General features: G+C 46.6%; 1 protein-coding gene across 1 annotated transcript in view; it reads right to left on the bottom strand.

Moving 5' to 3' along the window:
- LOC144149071 (Golgi-associated plant pathogenesis-related protein 1-like) overlaps positions 1 to 18,802 on the bottom strand; it is a 102,762-nt gene extending 83,960 nt beyond the window's left edge. The window contains exon 1 of the mRNA XM_077680616.1: positions 18,528 to 18,802. Coding sequence (XP_077536742.1) covers positions 18,528 to 18,567 — 40 coding nt within the window. The 5' untranslated portion in view covers positions 18,568 to 18,802. The remainder of the gene's footprint in view (positions 1 to 18,527) is intronic.
- Positions 18,803 to 20,138: the final 1,336 nt, after the last annotated feature.

The following is a 20,138-nucleotide window of genomic DNA, read 5'->3' as shown; positions in this document are numbered from 1 at the left end:
CCTCCACTACTACGCACCTCATAGCCCAGGAGTAGCTTCAGTGCGTAAACCCCCAAACCTTTTTTTAAAGACAATAGTCTGTATTGGGCTACAAAAACGCACGCGAAAATTTTGGTCTCTCGGTGTGTCTGTCTTTTGATTCAGCCGCCCGGCCAAAAGTTTAAAAAATTCTTGAACGAGACGTTTATGTAAACAAAATATTTCCAAACTATAAATCTGGTGGCAATGTGCACACTTGTCAACGTTGTAGAGCAAAAAGAAAACATTAGGCCTATCTGAGGCAAAGCCTCGCCACATAAGTGATATTTGCAATGTTCTTTTAATTAAAAATAAACAGCTGTTTGGTTTTTGCGATAGCAAATGAAAAATACGCACTGAAAAAAAAATGTTTTGGCGAAAAATACAAAAAGCGCCCGCGCGCTACGCTACCCCTCCTGGTGGCATTCTAAGAAGTCCAACAGTAACCCAATGTTCCAGCAGATGACGCGAGCACTGGAACGAGGGAAAATTAAATTGACTTTAACAAACTTCCTCTATGTTTATCGTGGAGAAGCGAAAGGGGGGTGGTAGCGCGAGAGGTGAGCCGGAAGAGGAGAGAAAGACTTACGTGGCAGGGGCGGCAGGCGACTATCGTCTTTCGACGGCATTTGCAACGTAGTGAGCAGGTACGCTGCCAAATTTTTTAAGGTATTGATTTTCCCGCAATTCTGTGTGATTAATTATCGGTGATCAACCACCATTGCGTGCTGGTTCAGGGTTGCTTGCCCATTGAGCATCCATAAAAGCAATAAAATTGGAACAGAAAAATTTGGTGCCAACCCTTTAAATCTTGCTCACCTTCTCATCATGTTCCATAGGTGGCACACCGTGCAACCGCCTCCACTTGTTGTGGCGTTTCAAAACTTGTCTTTGAAGCCTGCGCATGGCTTTGGTGAATTCGCCCCGGAAGTCCTTTGGCTCGTCACCGGTGATAGCCTGCGTGGAGGGAAGAAATAGCGCTTCAAGTGAAGCCAGACGCAGAAGAAAAGGGCCCACCATACACATAACAAGACCACGCTTACTAAGCGCTTCACTTCATAAGTAACATAAACAGCATGATTGTGCGGCGGTGAAAGCGTTGGTGAGGTTTTTGCTGCGCTTTTCGAAGAGGACGCACGTTTCTGCCTTTAGTTGGGCTGGTTTGTCTGAAAGCCACGCCGGTCAAGGGTGGCTAGGAAGACGCATTTTATATTTGCTGACTCCCTGAACACCACGGAGATTCATATATGTAATTGGGTAACGGGTGTCATCTGCCTCGCTTGTCGCTCCAAAGCAGCCCAGCAGACGACGTATGAGCTCCAGCCTGCAGGCTCCGGGTGAATTGGCAAATGGAGCTAATGTTCGCTTGAGTTAGAACCATGCGATGGCCAGGTTTTTCCTTCCCATAGTTTGTTCCTGGTTTCATTTGTACAATAGGAATTTCTTCCACAAAAATAAATTCAAATTCGAACTTGAACAATTAGCGTCTGGCTCACAGCTGCTGGCGTTGCAGAGACCAGAATGCGGGTATTTCTCACCTCATGAGCACTTAGCGGAATGAACACCAGTGGGAGTGCACAAGAAACTGGCAACTGGCAACAAAATAAAAATAAAAAATAAAAATAAAAAATAAAAAAATAATAATGTAACTCACTAACGGTAAAAAAATAGTCTAACCATTCCCCTATGCCTTCTTTGGCGTTGTAGACTGCCGGCATTTCTTTCTGTATTTCCTAACGAGCCCCTCATTTCCATACCATATTATCGTGCGAAAGCTTAGCGAGGGCCTCGGTTCTGGCAGCCTTGATGCCAAGGTAGCATAAGAGGTATTCCCGCCAGTTACCCGCTTATGACAAGCTGTAGACGTTCAAGTCACGCCCCGGGGGTTAAAAAGAAGGTCCCCTTCGCCCCGTGTAGTCTGAGTGGCGCTGGCTACCACCCTCAAGCGTCAGATACAGTTGTAGTAAAATATAAATACCCCAGACAGTGAAGGAGAACACAGTCGCCCAGATAGCCGAATTGGTAAGGCATTCGAGATCTAATCGAAAGGCGTGGGTTCGGTCCCCACTCTGGGCGCGTGTTTTTCTTTCTTTCTTCTCTCACGTAATTAATAAAAAAAATAATAATGTAACGTCACTAACGGTAAAAAAATAGTCTAACCATTCCCCTATGCCTTCTTTGGCGTTGTAGACTGCCGGCATTGCTTTCTGTATATATATATATATATATATATATATATATATATATATATATATATATATATATATATATATATATATATATATATATATATATATATATATATATATATATATATATATATATATATATATATATATATATATATGTATATATATATATATATATATACATACATACATACATACATACATACATACATACATACATACATACATACATAGAAAAAATACTTTGGAGAAGGTAGCGGCCTCAGACCTCTGCCAACGTTTCGACAAGGAGACTTGTCTTTTTCAAGGCCTTGAAAAAGACAAGTCTCCTTGCCGAAACGTTGGCAGAGGTCTGAGGCCGCTACCTTCTCCAAAGTTTTATTTCTATGTATGTATGTATGTATGTATATATATATATATATATATATATATATATATATATATATATATATATATATATATATCCTTACGCATCGTTCCTATCACCCTCCCTTCCAGTGCTCGTGAGGCTGACCTAAGTTTTTCTTTCTTCAAGGAGCTTAGTGACTAAGTAAGTTTCCACCCCGTAAGTTATGACTGGCAGTGCGCGTAAACAGGCCGAACATCTTTCTTTTCAGCGATAAAGGGAGCCCGCTGTTCATTATCTGCGTGTGCTGGCCGAATTCCCCCAGCCCGCATTATTTCTACGCTGGGTTTCTTTGTCGTGGTTGGGATCAGCACTGACAACTTGTCCTTCCGCCTCTTTAAGTATTTCACTACTTACGCTTAAGGTGAGGATTCTGCGCGTCTGTTTAAGATTACTTTCAATTTCTTCATATTTCTACATATTCATCTTTAATCCTATCTGATAGTTTTAAATGCAGCTCCTTAAGCATTTTTGCAGTTGTTCTCCTGAATCACTGAACGAGACAATGTCATCCGCCTATCTCTAGTGGGCTAAGTATTCTCCATTCATTGGCATCCCTGACTTCTCCCTGGGGAACGTTTCACTCATCTTGTGAAGGGTTATCGTTCCCGTGCACCACTTTTATATGTTTTAAGAGCCTTATGTACGTCTCCTTTACTCCCTGGTCCTTCAGTGTCCAAAGTACTGCAGCGATGTCCACAGAATCAAACTCTTTTTCGTAATTTACAAACGCGAGGTTAAAAAGTTTATTATACTTTGAAGATATCTCTATTACCTGATTAACGATGTGAATGGGAGAAATTGTTAAGTAGCCTTACCACAATGCGGTTATTTGTTACCTTGGTAAATTACCTGTAAACCACAGAGTTAGCTGACGAGTATGTAATCTTTCAGCTCTTGGGTGTCGCCCTGGGTCCCTTTTCGTGAATCAGAATTATATTGGGACTTTTCCAGGCTATAGGTAGCTTAAAACTTTCTTTATCAATCTGAGAATAGTTTTGCGAGATTTTCTAGTATAGTGTAGCCTCCATCCCTAAGTAGATCCATGGTAATTCTGTCGTCTCCTGCAGCTTTTCCTCTTTTTATCCCCTCTAGCACTTTCTCTACTCCGTCTTTACGGACTATTGGGACTTCGTCAACCAATTATTTTTTATAGTTCCGCCTTCTGGACTGACACCCAGCATAAAATCCTTTCGTTGCTTTCTTTATACTGCTCGTGTCGTTCGTAATTTTACTTCTTCCTTCATTGCACACCTGTTTACGTCCTCAATAAAGTTGTGCTCAAGTAATCAATCGACGAGGTTAATTGTCATCCCATTTACGGCGGCCGCTGCTGCTTCCAGCGGTGCGGCAGATTTCTAGCTACCCCTTCTGTTTAGGTACGAAATCGACAAAGTTGGTTTTCCTACTTCTTACACATGCACTCTGAATAAAAAATAAAACTGCTTCCACATCTGCATCAGAACAGAGGAAGTGTTGTCCTATTTTTTTTACCAAGAATGATCACGCACTGAACGCTTACGTTTTATCTGTGATTTCATGTGTTGATTTTAACAAAGGCAATTATGTTCTTAGGCATCTGTGCCACAATTACACGGAACTTCACGCGCAGGCTGAAAATTTCTCAACAGTATCGTTAAGGGGTACCTTAGCGCTTTTAGAAGGAGAGTGAATAATTCTAGCGCTTTAACACGGCAATAAATGGTTGGCAGGAATGAGCTCGTGTGCAGTACGCGCCCGCAGAAAGTGGTCGCGCTAGCTTCGGCTTTGTGTGTCCATGCCTATTCTGGCCTATTTTGTCGCTCTGTGTTTGAGAAGGTGCTGACATACCGGCCAGTCCATGCTCGCGCGATATGGTGCGACTTCAAAATTTCACCGGCTGTGCAGCCAGCCGGAAATGAAACGTGTACATAAAAACATACACCCCGAATCAGAAACTTCAAGCTTTCCTTCCTTATAGTGGAATTAATGAGAAGGTTTATTTATGGATATTAAGCAGGCTTACGGAACTCGGCAGACGTGCCAGAATTACGACATTATTTGGCTTCTGTCAAACAATATAATGAACTTTTCGCGTTAGTGCTGATGTTTATCCGCTCAAGTTTCATTCGTTTCTGGCGGCAGATCTCATGACCAGCTCAAAACGTGGATGACGCATTAAAACTACTCAAGTCTAGTTAAACTGAGTGCTAAGACAGTTCTGACGACTTCCTAATCTCGCGCACTTCAATTTGGCACAGGGATGCCCGAACAGAAAAGAACACACGGGCCACTAGGACATTTCAGATATTGCATCGCTTTTGAAACATGCTCGTTGAAGGCTTGAAATTCGGGCCTCACCCCATCGTACAGTGTGTAGCCGTCCTTAGGGGCTTTAATAACGGGTTCTTCACCACCTTCTTCACCACCTTCTTCACGTCTGCCGCCTTTTCTGCGTCTGCCGCCTCTGCCACCTTCCTCTTCACTACCGCCACCCTCCGGCTTCTTATGTCCCTTTTTGCGGTCGGTCCATTTTTCTTCGGGAGCTGCGGGGAAAGAGCTTCTTTATTAGCCACAATCAAACCGAACGTGACGCTTTTCTCTCGAGTGCGCAAAAGTGCCGTTATGCAGTTGCGTCGGAAATATCTTGGAGCGGGAGAAAGGGGATCGCGCAATAGAGATCATGAACCGCAAACAGGGAATGTACAGCAGGGCCAGAAAAGCCACTTTGGGTGTGTAGCTAAAAACAAGGCGATTGGAAAAGTGATTAACAAAAGTTCATTTCATTGCTGTAACCGGCACTAGGCATGCGGGTACAAACAAGGTTTGTATAACTTTTTGGTGCTGAAAGACTGCCAATAAAATTTCGAAAATCACACACCCCGCTGCCCCAATTAAGTCTAACGCCACACCCCTGCTCCGAGGCCGCTAGTGACGTACTATCGTGCTCACTATGACCTACACTGCACATTAGTATTCACCGCTTTGTACAACCTTTATCTGGTATCCGGGGTTAAAGACCAAGTACGCATTAGGAGCCCAACGTCTTAATGAATAAAGCCTTATACTAACGTGTATGGCCATAGTCATTGTTCTGACGATATACTCATCTGAATACTAATGAGCGCTGTAGGCCATAGTGAGCGCGATAGTACACGGCGTACAGACACTGAGATCATACACAATAGTTGCATAGTGCTTAACAAGTACATAATCTGCCCTGCGTAAAAAGTTAGATTGAATCAACTATAACACCAACATTTATGTTTGGTGTGCACTCGCACTCCGAAGAAAACCCAAAAATACAAAATACTTCTTTCAAACTTTTTCAAACAAGGGAACATTTTTTTCGAAGCCTGTAACCCTTATTTTTGTGCAAATCTTGCTCCTTATACCAGCGAAAAATCTTTCGCAATGGGATCCCAGTGAACAGCGAACGCCGCAGTTTGGATCTCTAGTTTTTTGTTGTTGTTATTTTTACTGAAATAGGGGCACAAACAATTCAGTTCTCACCTTTTTCCGCCGTGCATGCCATCGCGATGGCACAGTGCAGTCATGACAGAAATGTTCCTCATTTCTCGTAAAATCAGTGATATAAAGGCGCGGTGCATCTATTCACATACACTGTCGAGCACAGGGCTATCGAGGTTTCACATCGTTAGTATATCTAAGACAATCCTGTGCTTCAGCTCCACCACAATGGGCGCACGGGTGCCGCCTCATAGACAGGACGTCTAGTTTTGAACAAAGCTTCACCACAATACATTCGATTGACCAACTCATGCCACCAATAATGAAAGGTTCAGAAATGAAGATGCTAAGCGTATAAGATTTGACTCAAAAGTTCGGTCTGCGCTGTGGCTTCACGCATTACAAGCGGGTCGTTCTACATTGCGCAGTGTCACAGCGCAGATCGCATTTTTGAGTCACATGGTATGAACGTCGCTGTCATTGGCCGAATTCGCTTTGTTGATGTCGAGGATTGGTTAGTCGGGCGCACTGCGATGCAGCTGAACCACAGCTGAATGCATTAGAGTGTAGCGTGTAGTATCTTTTGCCGATTTGAGGCGCGAAGTGATGGAACAAATTTAGCGCCCGGAGAAGTAGGTGTGCCAAGCCAACTGATTCCTCACTTCTAAAAAGAATTATATTAATACCCTACGCGCACCGCACGGTTTACATCCCTTCCTGCCCTCGTGTCGTGTATTGGCCCTTGTGTACCTTTTGAGTGCGATCTCCTCAATTTAGTTAGTTTGTGTGCGAAAGTGGTGGACTATGACCGAGGTGCAGGGACATTATGCATTCATTTGGAAGTGCCATGTCTGTGGGTGATAGTAGAAAGAATGCAGGAGGCAGAGACGCGAGATAACACGGCGCGATTGAAAGACATAGGGCGGCGTTGTTTGTGTTTTATTTTAGTGACGACGCATGGTTTCGCATGAAAAACTTGACCGGGGAAACTGTGCAGCTTAGTATTGAATGGACTCGAAGTCGACAGCGAGATATGCTTGGGAATGGTTCCAGATGAAAAAAAAAAAAAAAAACAGCATTCAAGTTTAGGACGCGGGTGTACGTCTGATATGCAGTTTCAGTTTCACTTTGGCCGGGTGGCTGAATCGAGTCACAGACGACAGGCAGACAGACAGACACACAGACCAAAAGTTCTGGGTTTAAGTATCTCAAGAAAGACTATCGTCTTTAAAAAAATGATGCGAGGTACACAGAATCGCACAGAACATCTGAGCGCGAGGCGCCAGCCGAGGATCGCGCGCGGGGGAGGTTTGAAGGTGAGCTAAAGGGATGGAGAGGAAAACAGCAGCGACAAAGCTGGGTAGGCCGCCGCTGCACGTGCAATACGAGCCGCCTTGAAGATACCGACGGGGGCGTAGGCTGCTGGCGATGGGTGATGTCCAGCTTCGAAGGGTGATGTCCACTGCGCTGGTCAGGTGGTGGCGGGCGCGGCCGCTAAGCTCAACAGAAAGCCCGACAGCAGATCAACAGAAGGTCCATCCAGGCTTTCGTATTAATATTTTTTTAAAGTTCTAAGCAAACTCCCGTAATTTTTTTTCTTTCCCGCGTTTTTCCGATTCCATGCATTCTGGTTTGCTTCTGCGACAGGTCACATAAACAAGTATTACGCTGCTATTGGCCGACTTCCTTCCAGTTGAAGAAATAGGAGCATTTGATACTCTATTTCAAGCAAATCGCAACGAAAGCAAAGCAGAGGCTATAAAAGGTATCTGCTGCTGCGAGCAAATTAGGCAGTTCAGTTCCGCGTGGACTGGCATAACGATGGCTTTCGCAGTGCTTCTAGGCACGATGGCGTTAGAGAACGCGTTCATCAGCCCAACGACAAGGCCCATTAAAACAACTGAAAATGCGACGTCGTACATCACCGTACACGCAACCCTTTGTTCTAAGAGACAACCAACACCACGTTCACGTAGATGGGGGTCATTCAGGGCCAATTCTAAATTCAGCGCCTCTGAGAGAGGGCGATATTGACATCGGCAGACGCGTGACGCGCGAACCGTGACTGGGCGTTAGCCGGCCATGACTGCCCAGGCGATGCGGTTGAAAAATCAGCCCTCAGGGCTCGACGACCTCAGGAGTGCAGACTTGTCTCTATATGCAGGTGAGACGTAAGCTGTGCAAGCATGGCGCGGACAGAAAAGAAAGAATTAAATGAATAGAAAATAAACAGAATTGGTCAAATTGAAATGGCGGAGTTTGTGTTTATTTTTATGCTAGAATTGCTACCGATCGTGATCATTAAGAGGACCTTTATTGCACACTAATGTCTTGATGATTCCCGTTTAACCTTAGTTGCTGATTCTATCCATATCGCGCTTGTCTAAAGAAAGAAGCTCTGTCGTTATCAGGGCTGGCCTGTTCAGTTGGCTCTCAGATCGTTCTTTTGTTAACGGTTGTGCCCTAGTATTCAAACGTAGATTAACGTTGAAGTTCTCCTCTACTATACTGGAAGAAAATCGCGAAAGAAAATGCCCATTGCTTTTTTTCTGTGTTCTGTTTGCTGTGCTCTATGTCCTTTTTTGCGCGACCAGTGTATGCTTTGACGCTGTTGAGCAGCCCTGATAAGTGTCCAGCGCAAGGAGCTTTGAAAGACGCTGAACAAACTCACCGAGGCTAGCATTTAAGATATCTGTTGGTGTGGAATGAAGGGGAAGGAGCGGCGGAAGTGTGGGATAATAAAAAAAAATTACTGGCTTTCTTATTAGAAGTAGATGGACGTTAAAAGTAACGACGTGAGGGGCAGAAAAGAATGACAAAATGAGCGCGCGCGCACGCACGCACGCAGACAGACAGACAGACAGACAGACAGACAAGCATACAGACAGAGCAATTAGCACTTGCGCACAGGCGCATCAGGCGCGCGAGGGTGTAGCGAATCGATAACGCTATCTGAACAAATACGGGCTACGCATAATTGCAAGATTTTTCATTAAGATTTTTATTATTTATTATCAAGCAAATCACTGCTTATAAAATCACTGCCCATTATGACGTTATCTATCTGTATAACGCTCTCCGAGACCCGTCGACTGCTACACATGCGTGTTAATGAAAAACGTATACTCATACTTCTGTATTTCCACTTGGATAATCGTGCAAAGCGGAAGCAATAAACCTCTATGCACTACCATGCTTTTCGTAGAACCTCAATACGAAAAACAGGACAGAGACTATCAAAATAGTTTCAGCCCATTTAGAAGTTGTTCGTATACGTCCATTGATGATTGTAATTTCGTGTCTTTATCATTATATAGAAGAGGTGATTTATAAAAAAGGTAAGTTCCCTGAGCAAGCGGGGTCAGCTACTCGTTACGATATTATGTGTCCTCTCACTTCTTTTTCTTTTATTTGGGACCTTCGTCCCGCCGACCTCGAGCTGTCGGCTCATTGAAAGGGCAGGCCGTTGACCCAGCTGAGTACGGGACGCTCTAGACGGGGTCGATAGTACGTCGCCACCACTCCTGCCGACGTCGCTGACCCGTTACGCTTTCCCGGAAGAGGAAACCCAGCCGAACCACGGAATCCGGGAGCAACCGCTTCATTTTCAACACAAAATTGAATACAGACACACCTTAGCCGCCAAAATAACCAGTTAAAATATCTACATTGAAATTTCTTGCCCCAAAAGTCAGACACTGCTGATGACATGCTGTGACAAACGTAGCAAAATTAACTCAGCAACTGTGTTTTAAAATATCAATGACCCTGTCCTCAATGCAGAAGAAAGTGAATATAACTACTTCGTGGCATGAAAACCACTTAACCGCAAGATTTTCTTTTTGTGCAACACTGGCGTGGAATGGATCGCGGACTGTAGCTTAAAAACGCGTTATTATCTAGCAACGTTTCGAGTGATTTAGCAGCCCTCAAAGACCCGCAAAACCACCATTTAAATGGTGCCCAGTTCACAAAGACACCTGAATGTATTCCATTCGAATGCAAATAAAACGACGTTGGTTAGAAAGCCCTTGCATATGAGCGCTTTACTTTTCGAAGTGCGATAATTGTAGGTCCGCAGCGCGTATCCATCCCGGATTTCTATCGGTGTATGGCGAATACTCCAATTGGAAAAATCGGTGAAATCATTCCCTCAACGTCCAGCGCAGTGGTGTAGGTGCGCCTCTTTACGGTACACTTATACAACCAACACTTTTCACTGCGTTCCGTGTCTCATAATAACGCAAAGTGAGAAAGTCATTACTCGCTTCTTTTTGTGGCGCGTCGCGGATGTCCGGCACAAGTGGCGGCGGCGATATGGTAAAGAATCACCGGACGGCACAGCCCCGCCCCTACCACTCCCTTGTATATAGAAGACGACGACTCGGACGGCGCCTCACTGTGGTGACGATGCCCCTACTCAAAGATGTCCAGCCGCACTTATCGCGAGTTACGCGAGTCCATTCTTTGCTTAGAATTTTTTTTTAGTTAATCCCTCCATCGAGCTCTTGGTCTTCCCCTATTCCATTGGCCTTCTCTTCTTAGCCACTCCGTTTATTGGATGGCCCTATGATTCGAATTACACATCCGGATAACATGATCCACATTGCATTACATTACATTACATTACATTACATTACATTACAATACATAGAATATCTTCCACCTTAATTTGTTCCCTAATCCACGCTGCTGTATTGTTATGCCTAAGAATTACTGCAGCATTTATTTCCATGGCTTGTTGAGGGGACCAAAGTTTTCTTTCAAGGTGCTTAGGAGACCCGAAGTTTCTGCCCCATATTATTACCGCAAGCACACGACGCTAGTTGTTAACCATTCGTTTAGCGACAGAGGTAGCTCACTGCAGGATACTTCCAGGTACTTACTGAACGTAGCCCAGTCGGTATAATTCCTGCGCCTTATTTCTTTCTGGTGATTTGGATCAGCGCTACGTATCTGCCCGGGACAGCTATATTCGTCTACTTGATTTAGTATTGCATCGCGTATGCCTTGAAAGGGCGCTTCTCAGCAGGTTTGTTTAGCACTACTTTTGATCTCTCTGTGTTTATTTTTTAACACCAGAGCTAACCTTCAAGTAGTGTTCCCGAAGAAGGCTTGCGTGAGTCCAGGTGGAGCTGACTTGCTATGACAATGTAATCCGCCAATCTCAAATGGCTCAATTATTCCCCATTTATACGTAATACTGATATCCCCCAATTACGTCTTTTGAAAACCCCTTCTAGGCAAATTGTAAATAAATTAGGTGAGATTGTGTCTTCATGACCGACACCTATTGTGACAGGGAACTTTAATCATCTTGTGAATGAAAATTGCATCCGTGCGTCCTTCGTATGTGTTTTCGTACAGAGCAACGCATAAGCATCCTCTATTCCGTGACCTCTCCATGCTTACACTACCGCGGTGGGGGCCACTGAGTAAACTGCTTTCACAATCTATAAATGCGACATACACAGGTTTATTGCAATCTACAGGTGTTTTCATTACCTGGTTGATTGCATGCATGAATGCGATCCACTGTTTAGAAACTCTCCTTGAAGCCAGCGTGTTTCCATAGTTGTTGAAAGTTTAGCGTGCCACTCATTCGATTAAGTATTGTGAGCGCGAGACTCCGAAGCGTAGGAAATCATTTATTTCACTGCTCCATTATCCGCATCACCAAACACATCGAGGAACGCTTCGTCTTCTACGAGACTGATCATCATCATCGTTAGTGGCTGGTCCGGTGTTCCGAGACGGCTTAGTCGTACAATAAACGCCTTACCTCACCGAGTAACCAAGGCCCTTACAAGTGGTGGAGGTTGCGCTCGATCCCGTCCTCAACGCCTTCCAAGCAGACCCCTGGAGCTCCGTTCAGGTAGGCGATTGCCTGTAGCAGCGATGCAGCGTGAGGCCGGAAGCAGTCCCGCTGGCACCTCCCCTGCTGCGCCTCTGGCATTTGCTATCACCAGCTGCCAGCGCGATCCCCCTCATTTCGCCGGGCTCTACCATGAAGACGTTGAAGACTGGCTGGATCAGTTTACTCGAGTCAGTGCAAGCGTTTCGGTTATTCATGCAGATTTGTGTTCGCGTCTCCGTAAGGTTAAAACTCCCTACACAGGTCCTTCACTGTGCAATGCTAACGGAGTCGTACTGCAACCCTCCGCGCAGTGTACAGTTCGAGTATTCATAGATGGAAGCCGTCATCACGTTCCCTGTGCAGTGCTTACTCCGTGTGCACACCAATTGATTCTGGGGTGGGACTTTCTATCTTCGGCGTCCGCTGTCATTTCCTGCAATTTACCGGCTGTCGAACTCACGGCTACCCACTTCTCCAGCGTTGATGATGAGGAGCCGCCTCGGTTGGTGGCACAAGCTGATCAAGTTTTGCTTCCTGGGCAAGAGACACTAATGACAATGTGCTCAGATAGGATTCAAGATGGTGACATTTTAGCCGTTCCTGCAGGGTCCTTCCTTCCTAAAGGAGTCGTCATTCCCACCTGCCTCGTTCGGTTTTCGAATGGGTCGGCGGTACTTGCTGCAACGAACGTCAGTTCAGAGCCGATCTTGCTGCCCAAAGGTGCTTCTATTGCTACTGCTGCTGCTGACAGCCAGGTCATGTCTGTTATGCCGATTTGCTCGTCGTCAGCAGGCCAGCGCCTTTCGGATCCTGCATCGTCATCGGCCGCTCTTGTCGCAACCATTAGCTCTGACCTCAGCCCTAAAGAGGCAGAGTCCCTCCTTGCTTTGCTTGAAAGACACGCAGCTTGTTTTGACTTCTCTTCGTCGAAGCTGGGGCAGACTTCCGCAACAGCACACCGCATTGACACGGATGGCTCTCGTATCATCCGTTGCCGTCCGTATCGTGTATCTTCGTCTGAACGAAAGATCATCGAGGACCACGTTTCAGACATGCTTGAACGCAACATCATTCGCCCTTCTGTTAGTCCGTGGTCGTCGCCCGTCGTTTTGGTTCGTAAAAAAGACGGATCAGTGCGTTTCTGCGTTGATTATCGTGCACTAAACAAAATTACCCGAAAAGATGTATACCCCATGCCCCGGATAGATGACGCTCTGGACTGTTTACAAGGTGCGGAATATTTCTCGAGCATTGACCTCCGATCCGGCTATTGGAAAATTCCGATGCATGAATCTGACAAAGAAAAAACCGCGTTTTCTACCCCGGACGGACTTTATGAATTCAATGTTATGCCTTTTGGATTATGCAATGCCCCAGCTACTTTTGAGCGTCTCATGGATACAGTCCTGCGTGGACTCAAATGGAGGACATGTTTATGTTATTTGGATGATGTTGTGATCTTCTCATCGACTTTTCCTCAACATCTTGAGCGCTTGAACGAAGTACTTACATGCTTAGCAAATGCTGGACTTCAGCTCAACACAAAGAAATGCCGTTTTGCCAGCAAAACAATCAAAGTCCTCGGTCATGTCGTCAGCAAAGAAGGCATCCAACCAGACCCTGACAAAATAACAGCTGTGCTCAATTTTCCTCGACCGCTACAACAAAAAGCCCTCCGCAGTTTCCTCGGCCTTGCCTCTTACTTTCGCCGTTTTATTTCCGGTTTTGCCACCCTTGCTTCACCTCTCAACAGGCTTCTGCAATCCGACGTTCCCTTCACCTGGTCGGACGACTGTGAAAAAGCTTTTCACGCTCTTAAAGGTGCGCTTACTTGTCGCCCAGTGTTGTGCCACTTCGATGAGACAAGACCCGCACTTCTCCATACCGACGCCAGTGGGACCGGCATTGGCGCCGTTCTCCTCCAACGGGACGACCAATCAAGAGAGCGGCCTGTTGCTTATGCCAGTCGCTCTCTCACGCCCGCCGAAAAAAACTACAGCATCACAGAACAAGAATGCCTTGCCGTCGTTTGGGCTGTCCAGAAATTTCGGCCATATTTATACGGCCGGCATTTCACCATCGTAACCGATCATCACGCACTCTGCTGGTTATCGACTTTAAAGAACCTTACTGGACGCCTTGGACGGTGGATTCTTCGTTTACAAGAATACGACTTCTCTGTCACATACAAGTCGGGCAAGAAACACCTCGATGCAGACGCGCTATCGCGCTGCCCGCTATCGTCTTCACATACTGCTTGCGTAACGCCGCCGGCAAAAGCGTTGCCGCTTGCGCCTGTCAGCTCCGTTGCGGTCGGTGAACGCTTTGAGCTTAAAAAGCTCCAACAAGAAGACCACTATTGTCAAAGCATTGTCGACAGACTGAGTGGTAGAACACAGCCTCCAAACAGTCGCTTGCGCCGCCAGCAAACAAAATTTCGGGTTGTTGATGGCGTGTTACATCGTCAAAATTACCATCCTACTGGAGAAAAGTGGGTTCCCGTTGTACCCCGGGCACTGCAGCAGAAAATTTTGGAGGCCTTTCATGACGATGCGACCGCTGGCCACCTCGGATATCAGAAAACGTATGACCGCATCCGAGCCCGTTTCTTTTGGCCTGGCATGTCCACCAGCGTATCCAAGTACGTCGCGTCCTGTACCTCCTGCCAGCGTCGCAAGCGCCCTACATCACCTCCGGCTGGACAGCTACAACCTATCTCGTGCCCCGCTGAGCCTTTTGAGGTTGTGGGGATTGATTTGTACGGGCCGCTACCTAGAACTCCTACCGGTTACCGCTGGATCGTCACAGCTGTGGACCATCTGACACGCTATTCTGAAACGGCTCCCTTGCGTACTGGATGTGCCGAAGAGGTCGCTAGCTTCTTTTTGCACCGCATCGTCTTGCGGCATGGCGCCCCTCGTGTCCTGCTAAGTGACCGGGGGAGAACGTTCCTCTCGAACATCGTTGCAGAAGTCTTGCATGCTTCACGAACTGTTCACAAATTGACCACCGGATATCACCCTCAAACTAATGGACTTACTGAAAGATTTCATCGCACGCTTTCTGACATGCTTTCAATGTACATTGCACCTGATCACAGCAATTGGGACCAAATACTCCCTTTCGTAACATTCGCTTACAATACGGCTACCCAACGCACCACCGGTTATTCCCCATTCTTCCTCGTATACGGCCGCCAACCGTCCTCGCCACTAGACACATGTTTCTTTACCGCCCCTGTATCACGTTCTGCTCCAAGCACTGAACAGTTCATCTCTCGCGTGAAGTATTGCCGCCAGCTTGCCCGTGACCGCACTACTGAGTGTCAGCAGGACAGGACAGAGCGCTACAACGCATCTCACCGGACTGTTGATTTCCGACCTGGCGATGAAGTTTTGCTTTGGACCCCTTTCCGGGTTCCTGGACTTTGCGAAAAATTCCTTCACCGTTTCCTTGGACCGTACACCGTCCTAGAGAAAACCTCACCGGTCAACTTCCGCATAACCCCCGTAACTCCACCTGCCGACCGCCGATGCCGTGGCACCGAGATTGTGCACGTGTCTCGGCTCAAGCCGTTCCATCGTCGTCCTTCCGTGTGATTGCGGCCGGGAGGCCGCCTTAACGGGCGGGGGGGGGGGATAAGTGTGAGCGCGAGACTCCGAAGCGTAGGAAATCATTTATTTCACTGCTCCATTATCCGCAACGCTTCGTCTTCTACGAGACTGATCATCATCATCGTTAGTGGCTGGTCCGGTGTTCCGAGACGGCTTAGTCGTACAATAAATGCCTTACCTCACCGAGTAACCAAGGCCCTTACAGTATCGTTTTTGCAAATAACTTGTACAGAACAAAGAACGGGCTGATGGGCCTGTAATTTTAGAGTGAACGAGTATCTCAGGACCTTTTCCACCTTATTTTTAGTGATGCTTGGAGCTTGTATAACGGAGACAGTTGGTTCCAAAGTGTTTTCTGAATCATGGTCGGGTGGGTAAAAATTCGCATAAATTTTTTATGCTGTTTCAATATGTCATCCATGTTGTTTGTTACACTGCCTTTGTCGTCTCTGAGTGCATACGTTTTACTCCTACCCATAGCGAAATTTCTTGTTGACTGCTTGTAAACTTTCTCTGTGTCTTAGTGCTACATCAATTTTTGACACGTTGTATGCACGGACGTCCGAAATCCTGCTGCTTTTCTAAATCAATTTTGGCAACTCCGTCAATTCGATTTCATCCTACACGCTTGGTCCCTCTATACTTCTAAGTTCTTAGATTAGGTCCTGTGTTTTCTAAGATGGTTTACCAAATTCTTTTCGCGGTTCTCCTCCCCCTACAAATTACTGCTGAATCGTAGAGTGTCATAAATTATCATTCAGATCGTCTGCGCTATGTTCATCCTCGCTTACGACTGCGAATTTGTTCTGAAGGAAGCAACCTGAACTCCTTCACTCTGTTTTTTTTTTTTTTACTGCTGGTTGATTTTTTTTTATTTACTAGATTTTTTTTTCCTGTTTATGAGAATCAGCATAGTTCTGCTCGTAACTATCGCGTAATCACTGGGGTTGACTAAAGGACCTGGACATCATGAACAAAGCCTGGATTTGCGGTTAAAATGACATCACTTTCGCTTTTGTTTGGATGCCCATTCGGGTTTCTTGGGCCCATTACCCGTGATCCTGTTCGCGGAAGAATGCGTTTATTATCCTAAAAACAACGAAAATAGCGCTACTTCGCCTTGTGAATTCCAAAGCTTTCCGTCTGTCCTGTTCTCTTCGGCGCTTCTTCTTTCTGCCGCCCAGCCCGCTAATTACGTTTCGCCGGCATCCCTTTCTCGAAGGGTCACGACTCGCAGACGATCTGACAAGCGGCTCCACAAACGGCCCGTCGAGCACGGGAGCCCCTCGCGGGGCCACCGCTGAGGAGCGGCGGCACGCAGGCGCTGGGCTCGTGTTTGTTTGCACGCGCGCAGGAAATCCGCTCGCGGTTACTGCGGAAGGGCGCAAAGGTCGCCGCGCCCCTTTATTGTAGCACTGAAGTACGCCTTTTCTTCACCCCGCTTTCGACTTACGATGCGATTTCTTCTTTTGCTTTCCCCGTATCGCCCGCCAATTCCTTACTGCCGCGATGTAAACAGGGCAGTACGACGAGGCTGTCCGAGATAGCGAGCTGTCGGACGTGTGATGTCTGCCGGCGGCTCGTGGGTCTTTGTTCCGCACTCGCAGTATATTTTGTTGAAGTCTGCCTCATCGTAAGGTGCCTCAAGGGAGCGTCAATGCATTGGCACGACTCGTCGGGAAACAAAACCACACGTACTTTGTAAGTGCGACGCTAATCTAAGAGCTTCGGTACCCACCACTAATTAATAAGGAGTGGAAAGTAAATAATAGCGTGTTTATGTGGCCGAGTTAGCGCTATATACACGGGTGTCATATATTCTATTATATATAATTATATAATATTACATACATACATACATACATACATACATACATACATACATACATACATACATACATACATACATACATACATACATACATACATACATACATACATACATACATACATACATACATACATACATACATACATACATACATACATACATACATACATACATACATACATACATACATACATACATGCATACATACATACATAGCAGCCTGAGAATTGTGGAAAACACATGTTTGAAATTTCATGCGAGGCACATAGGTGAAATTCGATATAAAAAGGCCGCACCCCTGATAAATTATAGCCGTCGAGGAAAAGTTTCCCCCAGAACCCTGACCGCCTCTCATACAGAACCGCAGTGACAGTTGTGGGATGAAAGCGAGTTCCGTGTTCGCGGTGAACGTTCATGGGGAATCAACGTCGTGAGAAGCTCATGCGGCGGCTGGCGTATTCTCCCGACGTAATCCACAACAAACGGAAAAAAGCTTCACCGAAAACGCGCCCGCCTCGAGCCGGGTTGGCACTGACACCGGTTGCGCATGGCGCGGTTGACAGGGTGAATAGCTGCCGCCTGTTGAATGCTCAGCGGTGATCTACGGTGGCCATAGATTCACGTGCCAGCCGCAGCCGCTGACATCGCTGGGAATCGGCCAACAATAAAGAGATCAACAGGCAGTGCCCCAGTACCTTTTACCTTTGCTATGCAAACCGGAGACACGAAACGGCAACTTGACCTATATATGGAGACACAATCCACAATTCACTCTGCGATGGCGGTTTTGTTTTAAGTATGTATGTTAATGTATGCAAGGATTTTAAAGAAACACATGTTACGGGATCACTCATACCAGTTTGCTTCCCAAAATAGTCAACTTGAAAAACATATCGCTTGGAAGGTTCCGATTCCCAAATGGAAGAAGATTCATTGCCCAACATTAAATTAGAGTTTCTACATAGCTTCGCTTATCGAGCCAGTTCAGCTGAATAATCTGGCAGTGAGGGCTCGCGACAGTTGTATACATTTTCTTTTCTGACATCCAAGCACGTCAAATCCTTGGCATGCATTCTAGCGCGTGACATCGAGGCGAGCGAAGCGTGAGCGCGGTGAAAGCCGCGGCCAGACACCAACTGGTTCCGGCGTTCGTGGTACTCACGACCGCCGCGTGGCGCCTCTTTTCCGAAGCACTGGCCCATTGTGATTGGTCAGGATGGAGGTGTGTCGCCTCGATTACGGTGAGCAAAACTTCTCTCCCACAGTGGAGGACTGTGACCACAACCGAAAAACACTGCTTCTCCACACGCCGGAGGGTACGTTTCGCTTTGCGCAGCGTGGAGCAAGTTCCGGCAGAAAGAAATCCAGCACGTAGCGCTGCAGCCGCGGTTCGGAGCTCGCCGGCCAGCCGGCTCGCCGTTCGCAGGCGTACGCTGTCGACCGGATGTTGCGCCCTCTCGGGGAAGAGGCGAAACTCGTCGCATTTCTTTTTTTGTTCCTCCCTTCCTTTTTTTTTTTTTCTGTCTTTACGCCTGCTTTATCTCAGCTGAAGTGCGTCGACGAGAAAGCAAGCGCAGCGAGAGAAATTTGAGAAGGTGGCGGCGAGTGCGCTATGCGAAGCTACGTCACGTTCACGCGCCAGCGTTTACCGCAGTGTACAGGTTTAGGAGTGAACTGGTTAATTTTCCAAGCTGAGGCTCAGTCCAGAGCTGCGATCGTGAGTGCAGTATTCACACGATGGCCCATAAGAATCTTCACAGCTTTCGCAGATCCGCACCTCATGATGTGTCGCACCTTTACACAGCCCTTAAGCACTCGCGGCCATCTAGGGCGTAGTGGTGCGGCGACTTGTCTTTGCTTAAACCGACTGAGGACTAAATTTTGTGCTCACATACCACTGTGCCACTGTGAAGTAGACTGTGTGTTTTAATGCCATCGAGGCGTGCCTGGCTGGGCGGCTTAAGGCCGACGAGACTTTTAGACCCGCAGCAAGTCGCCTTATGCATTAAAACAGCGCGTGAAGCGTGATAACCGTGCCTTATAGTTCATTGGACACAAAGCGCACGGATTCCTTCATTTTCGATAAGTTCAGAAAGACCCAGCGTCCCCTCAAGCACTCAGAACAAAAACAAGATGTATCAGAGCTGCTTTTCAAGCCTACGACCGTGCCTTTCCCCACCCCCTAGATAATGCCAACGACCCTGCCAAATTGTTAAGTGTACTAACATGAACGAGCTAAAAAAAGGGTATTTATGCAGCTTAGTAAAGAGAAACAGCGGCGTCCTTCAGCGTAAGCTTCTGTTTTCAGACATCCCAAGTACGAGATCGGAGTACGGGGTTTGATGCAACCCTACCATAAAAGGCCTTGTCAAGTTAAAAGGCTCGCTCGTGTGTCATCGCATGACCATGCGCTCGCATGTTTGTTTAGCTTGTTTGATTGCTCGCTCGTTTGTAATGAGGACAGATTCCGGTTAGCCGCCTGTTCCGACATCTTTACGGCAATTTTTAGCGACCGTGAAAACTGGTCCCGGTACGCTCACGACCACTTCGATGAGAGTACAAAGTTTACAGAGTACAAAGCCTGTAATAGAACACAAATCATCCCTCTGGAGGTCAACAATGACTTTGCAACACTGTAGCCTTCGAACTACGACTGTCTTAAAATTGAGTTCTCGCCCCCTAGCTTTTTTGGGGGTTACAGGTGCAGGTCTTTCGCTTTCCCTAAAGCCTTACGATGTGGAGGGTCGAGCACCTTTGCTGGTTACCCGTCGCC

Source organism: Haemaphysalis longicornis, unplaced genomic scaffold, assembly GCF_048455015.1.
Source record: "Haemaphysalis longicornis isolate Haplotype H1 unplaced genomic scaffold, Haemaphysalis longicornis Haplotype H1 scaffold_1, whole genome shotgun sequence".
NCBI lineage: Eukaryota > Metazoa > Arthropoda > Arachnida > Ixodida > Ixodidae > Haemaphysalis > Haemaphysalis longicornis.
The sequence above is the reverse complement of the archived record's forward strand: the minus strand, read 5'-3'. Positions and strand labels throughout refer to the sequence as shown.